This window comes from Acomys minous, assembly GCF_964271855.1.
Source record: "Acomys minous genome assembly, chromosome: 5".
NCBI classification, from domain to species: Eukaryota; Metazoa; Chordata; class Mammalia; order Rodentia; family Muridae; genus Acomys; species Acomys minous.
In genome coordinates, this window is record NC_140494.1 from 104,248,232 (window position 1) to 104,257,872 (window position 9,641).

General features: G+C 47.9%; 1 protein-coding gene across 1 annotated transcript; it reads right to left on the reverse strand.

Annotated features, from left to right (window-relative positions):
* Positions 1-6,846: 6,846 nt before the first annotated feature.
* UPK2 (uroplakin 2) lies at positions 6,847-9,405 on the reverse strand. The gene is made up of 5 exons (XM_084781647.1): positions 9,247-9,405; positions 8,729-8,860; positions 8,160-8,298; positions 7,840-7,910; positions 6,847-7,233 (listed from the first exon to the last, which is right to left on the reverse strand). The coding sequence occupies exons 1-5, from the start codon at positions 9,320-9,322 to the stop codon at positions 7,097-7,099; spliced, it is 555 nt and encodes a 184-aa protein (XP_084637773.1). The 5' UTR covers positions 9,323-9,405; the 3' UTR covers positions 6,847-7,096.
* Positions 9,406-9,641: the final 236 nt, after the last annotated feature.

A 9,641-nucleotide genomic window follows, 5' to 3' on the forward strand; every position in this document is an offset into this window, starting at 1 on the left:
GAGCCAGGCCTTTAATCCCAGAACTCGGGAGTCAGAGGCAGGTGGGTCGATGTGAGTTTGGGGACAGCCTGATCTCTAGTGAGTCCAGGACAGCCAAGGCTACACAGAGAAACCCTGTCTGGAGAAAAAAAAAGTCAAAAGACAAATGAATGTCCACATATCCCCCTCATGGATAACCTTGTCTTGCTTCCTACCACTGCCTGAATCATTTCAGACACTTTTTTCATAGAAAAAGACTCTTAATTCCATGATCATTTGTTTCTTTGTGTAGTCCTGGACTCAACTTTGTAGACCAGGCTGGCCCCGAGCTCACAGAGATGTGGCTGCCTTTGCCTCCCGAGTGCTGGGATTATAGGCGTGTGGCACCACACATGATCATATCTTTTAAAGATTTATGTGTCTTATATTTTATGTATATGAGTGCTCTATTTGCAGTATTCCTGCACTACAGAAGCAGGCATCAGATCCCTTTCCAGATGGTTGTGAGCTGTCATGTGGGTGCAGGGAATTGAACTTAAGACCCCTGGAAGAGCAGCCAGTGCCCTTTTAATTTTATTTTTATTTTGACACAGGGTTTCTCTGTATATCAGTCCTGGTTGTCCTGGACTCAGTTTGTAGACCAGGCTGGCCTCAAACTAACAAGAGATCCACCTGCCTCTACCTCCTGAGTGCTGAGATTAAAGGGGTGTGCCACCCCCACTCTTTATTTTTTCAAGGCAGGGTTTCTCTGTGTAGCCCTGGCTGTCCTGGACTCACTTTGTAGACCAGGCTGGCACTGAACTCAGATCTGCTTGCCTGCCCCCCAACTACTCGGATTAAAGGAGTATATGCTGCCACCGCAGCACCACCACCTGGCTGCAACCAGTGTTCTTAACTGCTGAGTCATCTCTCCAGCCCCCATATATAGACTTTAATAGCCAGGTCAAGGTGTTACATGCCTGTGATCCTGAAATTTAGGAGGAACAGGCTGGAGGGTCAGGAATTTAAGACAGTTACTGACGACATAGTAAGTTTGAGTCTAGCCTGGTCTTTTTTTTTTTTTTAAGATTTATCTATTTATTTACTTATTTATTTATGTATACAGTGCTCTGTCTGCATGTACACCTGCAAGCCAGAAGAGGGAATCAAATAATATTATAGATGGTTATGAGTTACCATGTGGCTGCTGGAAATTGCACTTGGGATCTTTGGAAGAACAATCAGTTCCCTTGACTTCTAAGCCATCTCTCCAGCCCCTAGCCTTGTCTTTTATCTCAAAACAGACATACAGGAAAGTTGTTTTATTTTTTATTTTTTATTTTTTTATCTGAACCCTGGTTTTCTCAATTTCTTTAGCTTTAGCTGAAGACTTCTGTGTAAACCTCTTGTCCTGAGGTTTAGTTGGTAAAAAGATAAAAGTACTTTTTTTGTTTATTTATTTAGTTTTATTAAATCTAAGTCTATGCAAGGGTGTTGGTCCCCTTTTGTTACAGTTAGGAGCCGCCATATGGGTGCTGGGAATTGAACCCAGGTCCTCTGGAAGAGCAGCCAGTGCTCTTAACCACTGAACCATCTCTCTAGCACACACACCCCTTCAGACAGCCTTACTATGTATCCCTGGCTAGCTTAGAACTTGCTATGTGGACCAGGCTGGCCTCAGATTCAAAGGTCTGCCTGCCTCCTGAGTGTTAGGATTAAAGGCCTGTGCCACCACGTTCAATCATTTGTATGTATGCTTTAAGTCTTGGTAGCCAAGGCTAACCTTAAACTGACTATGTGGTAAGGGTAGTCTTGAACTCTTGGTCATCTTGCCTCTGTACCCACCCCCATCCCTACCGCCACCCCCACCCCCGACCCTCGCTTAAGAGGTAGCATTTGGATTGAGGGAGGTTGGATACAAAGCTGATGACTACAAGTGGAAGGGGAAAGAAGTGGACTGTGTGGGAGGTAGCTGCGGTGAAGGTGGGCAGTGAGAGCGGAACAAACAAGCGCATTTCACGTGTTCATACCTCAGGTTCAAGCTCAACCGGCAAGCCTGTGAGAGCGATGGGTAAGAGAAGGGTGAGGGGAGGCCGGAGACTACGCTTAGGAGTTAATGAGCAGTTCAAGAGAAAAACAGCTGAGAGCTACACAGAGAAACAAAAACAAAAAAGAGATAGGTGCATCTCTGTAAATTCCACATCTGTCAAGGCTGCATAGTGAGACCCTGTTAAAAGCGAGGAGTCCAGGCGGGTGTGGTGGCACACAACTTTAATCCCAGCACTCAGGAGGCAGAGGCAGGCAGATCTCTGCAAATTCAAGGCCAGCCTGGTCTACAAAGTGAGTCCAAGACAGCCAAGGCTACACAGAGAAACCCTGTCTTGAAAAAGAAAAAGAAAAAGAAAAAAAACAAAAAAAGGTATAGTGGTGACCTTCCTTCACGTCACAATGAGGTCTGTCTCTGTGTGTTCGATTGTTAATTGATGAACCAGCAGTGAACTAAACATTAACAGATTCTGGTATTGTCATTACTATTGAAGAATTTCCTGTCTCAATGTTGTGTAAAATTGTTCTCCATCATCTCTGATTGGTCAGTAAAGAGGTGAACAGCCTATAGCAGGTTTCATTCTGTAGGTTTTTGTAGTTTCCCATTGACTTAAATCAGAGGACAACATGGCAGCACCAAGAGATGCCCTAATGGATTTCCTGTGCTCCAGACATAATGTTTGTTTTTGTTTTTGTTTTTGTTTTTTTATAAAATATTTTCTTTTTAAAAAAAATGATTTATTTATTATTATGTATACAGTGTTATCTGCTTGTACACCTGCAGGCCAGAAGAGGGCATCAGGTTACATTATAGATGGTTGTGAGCCACCATGTAGTTGCTGGGAATTGAACTCGGGACCTTTGGAAGAGCAGGCGGTGCTCTTAACCACTGAGCCATCTCTCCAGCCCTGTTTTGGTTTTTTGAGAAGGGTTTCTCTGTAACTTTGGCTGTCCTGGAACTAGCTCTGTAGACCAGGCTGGCCTCAAACTCACAGAGATCCTCCTGCCTCTGCCTCCTGAGGCTGGAATTAAAGGTGTGTGCCATGCTCAATTTGACAGCACATACACTAAAACTGGAAGGATACAGACAAGATTAGCATGGCCCCTAGACAAGGGTGACACACAAATTTGTGAAGCGCTCCATATTTTTAAGCAGAAGAATATTAAACACAGTGGAAACATCACTCTTGATGAGATTGTCAACATTTCCAGGTAGATGTGGCACCAGTGTTTAGCCAGATAGCTTTCTGGGACTATTAAGGAGATCTTGGGTACTGCCCATTCTATGGGTGGCAATGTGGATGGCTGACACCCTCATGACATCATAGATGACATCAACAGTGATGCAATGGAATGCCCAGGTAGTTAAGAAGCAACAAGAAAAGCCGGGTGTGGTGGCGCATGCCTTAATCCCAGCACTCAGGAGGCAGAGGCAGGTGAGTCGCTCTGAGTTCAAGGCCAGCCTGATCTACAAAGCAAGTCCAGGACAGCCAAAGCCAAACTGAGAAACTCTATCTTGAAAAACAAAACAAAACAACAACAACAAAGAAAAAGAAGCAACAAGAAAATATTTCAATAAAAGACCATCTGACAACAACAACAACAAAAAAGGTATGAGCTGCCTACGCCACCACCACCAGCCTGACAGAATCAATTCAATTTCCTGATGGTAATCTGGATCAATCTTTGTAGACCAAGCTAACCTCATACTCACAGAGATCTGCCTGCCTCTGCCTCCCTGAGTGCTGGGACTGCAGGCATGTTTCACACTGTGCCCAGCTAAAAGTACATACTTTTTCATGATTATTTAGGAGTAGCCTGTACACAGCATACCCTTTCACCCCAAAACACTTTAATGCTGGGATTAAAGGCATGTGCCACCACGCCCGGCTTCAATACTGTATTTAAGTTAAAGATCTTACTCACATTTCACCACTTGTCTGAACAATGTTCTTAGATTTTGTTTTGTTATTAGAAAGGTCTCAGTATGTAGCCCCCCTGGCTGTCCTGAACTCAGAAATTCACCTGCCTCTGCCTCTCAGGTGTTGGGATTAAAGGAGAGGGTCACTCTGGGCATTGGTGGTGTATGCCTTTAATACCAGCACTTGGAATGCAGAGGCAATTGGATCTCTGTGGCTTGGAGGCTAGCCTTTTGTATATCTGCGTCGTTCTAAAACAGAGTGACCCCATCAGAAAAACCCAAACCAACCAAACAAAAAAGCATGAGTCACCATGACTGATTTTTAGCTACTTCATTTGTTTGTTGGGGTGCTGTGGTATTGGGGTCCTAGCTCAGAGTCTCATAGCAGGTTCTGTAGCACTGAGCTAAACTTCCAGCCTAGATTTGTAGTGAGAAGTTTGGTTTCTTTAAAACCACAGTTACGTTATGTGAATATGTTTTCGTTTTAATCCCAGGTGTGTGATATGGGGCTGCCTCAGCTTGTCCACAGCAGCAGACTATAACGTGTCTCATGCTCTGGCAGGGTCGTGATTCTGGGAAGGGTGTATGTGTGTGTGTGTGTGTGTGTGTGTGTGTGTGTGTGTGTGTGTGTGTGTGTGTATGTGTATGTCTCGCACTCTGAAAAGGTGCTTGTTCCTCCTGCTGTTCCTGATTACTGTTTGAGAAGAAGTTGGAAATACCTGATGACAAAGATTGGACTTGCCCCAAGAAACCCAACACCCCTAATCAGCAGAAAGTAGTCTATAGAAGTCTATGATCCCTGTCCCCTTGAACGTTTTTTTCTCTCCTACCTAGTGTTGGGGGATTGGAAGGGATTAGGGTAGAGTAAGTGTTGGAAGGGAGGTAGAGGTATAAGAACCCAATTAAAATAGTCCCCCAAAAGCACACCTACATAAATTCCTTTTTTTGTTTGTTTGGTTGGTTGGTGTGTGTGTGTATGTGTGTGTGTGTTTGAACCAGGGTTTCTCTGTGTAGCCTTGGCTGTCCTAGACTCACTTTGTAGACCAGGCGGACCTTGAACTCACAGCGATCTGCCTGCCTCTGCCTCCCGAGTGTGAGGATTAAAGGTGTGCGCTGCCGCCCCTGCCGCTGCCACCGCCGCCACCTCCACCACCACCATCCGGCTTTAGATTCCTTTTTTTTTTTTTTTTTTTTTTTTGGTTTTTCGAAACAGGGTTTCTCTGTGTAGCCTTGGCTGTCCTGGACTCACTTTGTAGACCAGGCTGGCCTGGAACTCACAGCGATCCACCTGCCTCTGCCTCCCGAGTGCTGGGATTAAAGGCGTGCACCACCACGCCTGGCTAGATTCCATTTTTTAAGGGGAATTATAACCCATTACTGGACCAGGTTTGGTGCTGTGTGTCTAATCCCAGCACTCAGGAGGCAGAAGCAGGTGAACGGGTCTCTATCTGCATACTTGCTATGTGGAACAGACCAGTCTGCACTGCCAGAGCTGCAAAAGTGAGACCCTGTCTCAAAAAACAAAACTCGCCTGGCAGTGGTGGCGTATGCCCTTGATCCCTTTAATTCCTCCACTCTCCGTTCTTCTCCCATTATCCCCACCGCTTAGTACACTTTGTTCTTATTTATATTTATTTTAATTTGTGGTTTTGTAGCACGTGGTTGTACGTGCCACGCACCTGCAAGTGGGGGCCACCCTGTTTCTTTAAAACAGGGTATCCGCACTGATGTCTGGTTAGCCTGGCCGGCCAGCAAGTCCCATGGATCTCTTTGCCTCTGACAACCTTTTTATTTATTTACTTATTTCTGAGTCCTGGTTAGCCTAGTACTCATTATGTAGACCAGACTGGTTTCAACTTATAGAGATCTGCCTACTCTGCCTCTTAAGTGCTGGAATAATGTTTTTGGTGGTAGTGGTTTGTTTTTGTTAAGGTGTATTTATTTATACAGTATTCTGCCTGCATGTATGCCTGCATGCCAGAAGAGGGCACCAGATCTCATTATAAATGGTATGTGGTTGCTGGGAATTGAACTCAGTACCTTTGGAAGAACAGCCAATGCTCTTAAGCTCTGAGCCATCTCTCTAGCCCCTGTTTGTTTTTGTTTGTTTGTTTGTTTAATGTGAGTGCTGAGAATTCAAATCCAGGTCCTCATGTCTACAGAACAATGCTCTCATGTACTAATCCACCTCCCCAGGCTCAGTTTTCTTTTCTTCCAGACTGAGTTCTCATGTAGCCCAGGCTGGTATTAAAATATGTAGCTGAGATAACTGTCTTTTTATTTATTTGTTTGTTTTTCTTTTTTTTTTAAAGTATATTTTTATTTAATCTTTAATTTATGTGCACTGGTGTGAGGGTGTCAGAACTTAGAGTTACAGACAGTTGTGAGCTGCCATGTGGGTGCTGGGAATTGAACCCGGGTCCTTTGGAAGAGCAGGCATTGCTCTTAACCACTGAGCCATCTCCCTAACCCCCGTTTTGTTTGTTTTTCAAGACAGGGTTTCTCTGTGTAGCCTTGGCTGTCCTGGATTCCCTCTGTAGACCAGGCTGGCCTCGAACTCACAGGGATTCACCTGCCTTTGCCTCCCGAATGCTGGTATTAAAGGCGTGCGCCACCACCGCCCGGCCCGTTAGCACATTTTAACCCATGCTCCCAGCGCCTGCTGCTCTTTGTTTTCTCTCCAAGCTCTGTCAGCTTCCTTGCCACGCGCCCTATGTGCTGATCCGACTTCTACCCCTAACTCAGCACCGAGCCCTGCTGGGGTCTTCTACTGAGTACAGAACGCAAAACCCACAACCCAGGGCTGGGGCTTGGAACTGTCATTGTCTCTTCCCCTGCTTGCCTCCCTCCTGGGACAAGTCACCCCTGATGCCATGGATGTATGCAGACGGGGTACCCACTAAAGGGGTCACACACACAGATGTAGGTCGGCCTTTATTGTAAGCACTAAGTGCATGGGAGAGAAAAACCGGCTCTGGCAGGACTGCGGTGAGGGGCTGGCAGGGAGTGTCAGAAGGTAAGATGCAGAGGACGGAGACGTACACGGTCAGGAAAGGACTCAGTGCAGGGTGGCAGGGAGAGTGAAAAGAAATCACTGAAGTAAAAAAAAAAAAAACCAACGGGAGGAGGCAGGCTGGACTTCTTGGCGGAGCCTATGACGCAGGAGAGCCTTCATTTGCGGGCACCCAGTGCCAAGGCAACGATAAGGCCGACAACCAACAGGAACATGGCGACAGACAGCAACACTGTGATGACCACCATACCTCCCGTCCGGGCCATTCCTAACCCAATGGACTCCATGTTCTTCCCTGTCAGAAGAAGAAGAAAGAAGGGAAAACCTTGGTGAGTTGGAGGGGCCCCTAAGTCACTCTGGGGCTCACAGCTTGCCCAGGTCATCCAACCGGCCACCATCATCAGTTCCACTAGTTATTCGGCCAAGTAGTCAAAGGAAACAGGGGAAGGGGGGGGTTGGGGGCTGGAGAGATGGCTCAGTGGTTAAGAGCACTGTCTGTTCTTCCAGAGGTCCTGAGCTCAATTCCCAGCAACCACATGGTGGCTCACAACCATCTGTAATGTGATCTGATGCCCTCTTCTGGCCTGGAGGTGTACATGCAGGCAGAGCATTGTATACATAATAATAAATAAATATTAAAAAACAAACAAACAAACAAGGAAACAGGGACCCCTCACAGCAACACTTAGGAGTCACCGAGGAGATTTAATAGGATAGCACCCATCTGCGTAAGGAGCCTTTAGTTCAGCAGAGGAGAGACCAGGAGGAGGTGGCCATAGCAAACTCTCTGAGGGAAAGAGAGAGCTGAAAGCAGCTTAGCTAACTTGCTCTAGGGGATAAAGCCTAGAGCTCAAGGAGCCGTGTGGACGCTAAGATGTGGGACAGTAGGCGGTTTACTCACTAGGAAGCGTGGACATCGGGGTCTCTGGGCTGGATTCAGTGGATGCCCCCTTCTGTACTCGGTAGGATATGCTTTAGAGGCGGGAGTTGAGAGAAAGCAGAGATTTCAAGTACGGATCGGATCTGTCACTTGGGAGGACTGGGTTCAGCCCCCACCTTCATAGCTAATACTTCCATCTGTGCCCTCCTGGGGTAAAGGCTCACATTTCCTACCCTTTAGCTGTGCCTTCTCTTCTCTGTGCTCACCAGCACCCCCCCACCCCCACCCCCCCACCCCCAGCTTCTGTATCTCACTCCCACGCACGTCCATCAGGTACCTACTAGTATTTGGTTCCTGGAGTCAGGTTTGTCACCTGATATGCGCTGAGCCGAGTGACGGTGAAGCCAGCCCCACTCTCCACCACGCTCACAAGCTCCCTGCGCCCACGGCATGGAGGCACCACAAAGCTTGATTTAACCACTGGTGGGAAATAGGAGAGAAAGGCCAGACCAGATTTCTAGCAGTCCCATGGCGAACGGCAGGCCTTGAGTATCTTTCTTTGGTTTTTCGAGACAGAGTTTCTCTGTGTGACCTTGGCTATCGCTTTGTAGACCAGGCTGGCCTTGAACTCACAGCGATCCACCTGCCTTTGCCTCCTGAGTGCTGGGATTAAAGGCATGCGCCACCACACCCGGCAAACTATTTACTTTTATTTTATAGGTGGGAGGTTGTCAGATCCCCTGGAACTGGAGTTGCAGACAGTTATGAGCTGCCACGTGGATTCTGGGAATTGAACCTGAATTCTCTGAAAGAGCAACCAATGCTCTTAACCACTGAGCCATCTCTCTAGCACCCTTGAATATTTTAAGAGGAATTAGCATGGGGGATAGATGGGTACAGGAAAGCCTACCTTTGCTGTCGTTGGCTCTCCGGACCATCAGTGTGGCGTTTCCTCCTGTGAGGTGACATGGAGGCAAGGCAACTAGTAGGCTTTCTGTTAGCGCCGGAGACAGCAGACCTGAGAGGCTTGAGATGTTGAAGTCTGTTGGGAAACCAGGAGGGAACTCAGATGGAGTTAGCTGCGGACTCTCAACTCTGATGTGGCTAAGAGCACAGTCAGAACAAGCCCGTGTAGATCTGACCACCAGGTGGCAGGCTTGAGCTGCAGACGGTGGGTTCTCCGCGCCGCCTAGGAGGCAAACTACACGCGGCCACCCGTCTCACCCCACCCACATAAACTTTGGAGCCTTCACCACACTCCTCTGCTCCTAGGTCTGGAAGAAGCCCAGGAATTTGTCAGCTGGTCACTACCATCATGAGCCCTCACCCCAACCAGCTAGACCAAAACTTTCTTTGAGAGCCCTGGGAGAGACAACTCTCCCTGTCCAGACCCCTGAAACCCTCCTCACTCCCACCAGAAATAGAGACCTGCAGCCCCGGGAGCCAGGAGAGCCAGCAGTATCAGAGCCAAGGGCAAGGTCTGGGCGGGCAGCGTGGATGCCATACTGCGCTGGGAACTGGATCCTGGAACAGGTGCTGGCAGGCTGGGGCTTCCTGGGGCCAATGAGGCCCTGCACCCCGTGGCTGATTTTGTCTTGGGGTAGGAGGGGCTGCTGGGAATCCAGTCCTACTTGCCCCTTGGGCACTGTAGCCTCAGGGAAAGCCCCCAGACAGGTTTTTCTGGCTGGGGAGCTGGCCCTCAGGCCCAAAGATGGATGCCCAGGCTGGGTCCTGGCAGCTTAGGAAGCAGCTAAGGAAGGACAGAGTTCGTGTGTCTGAAGCCTCCACTGAAGAGGATGCTCTCCACAAATAGGTAGGGTGGG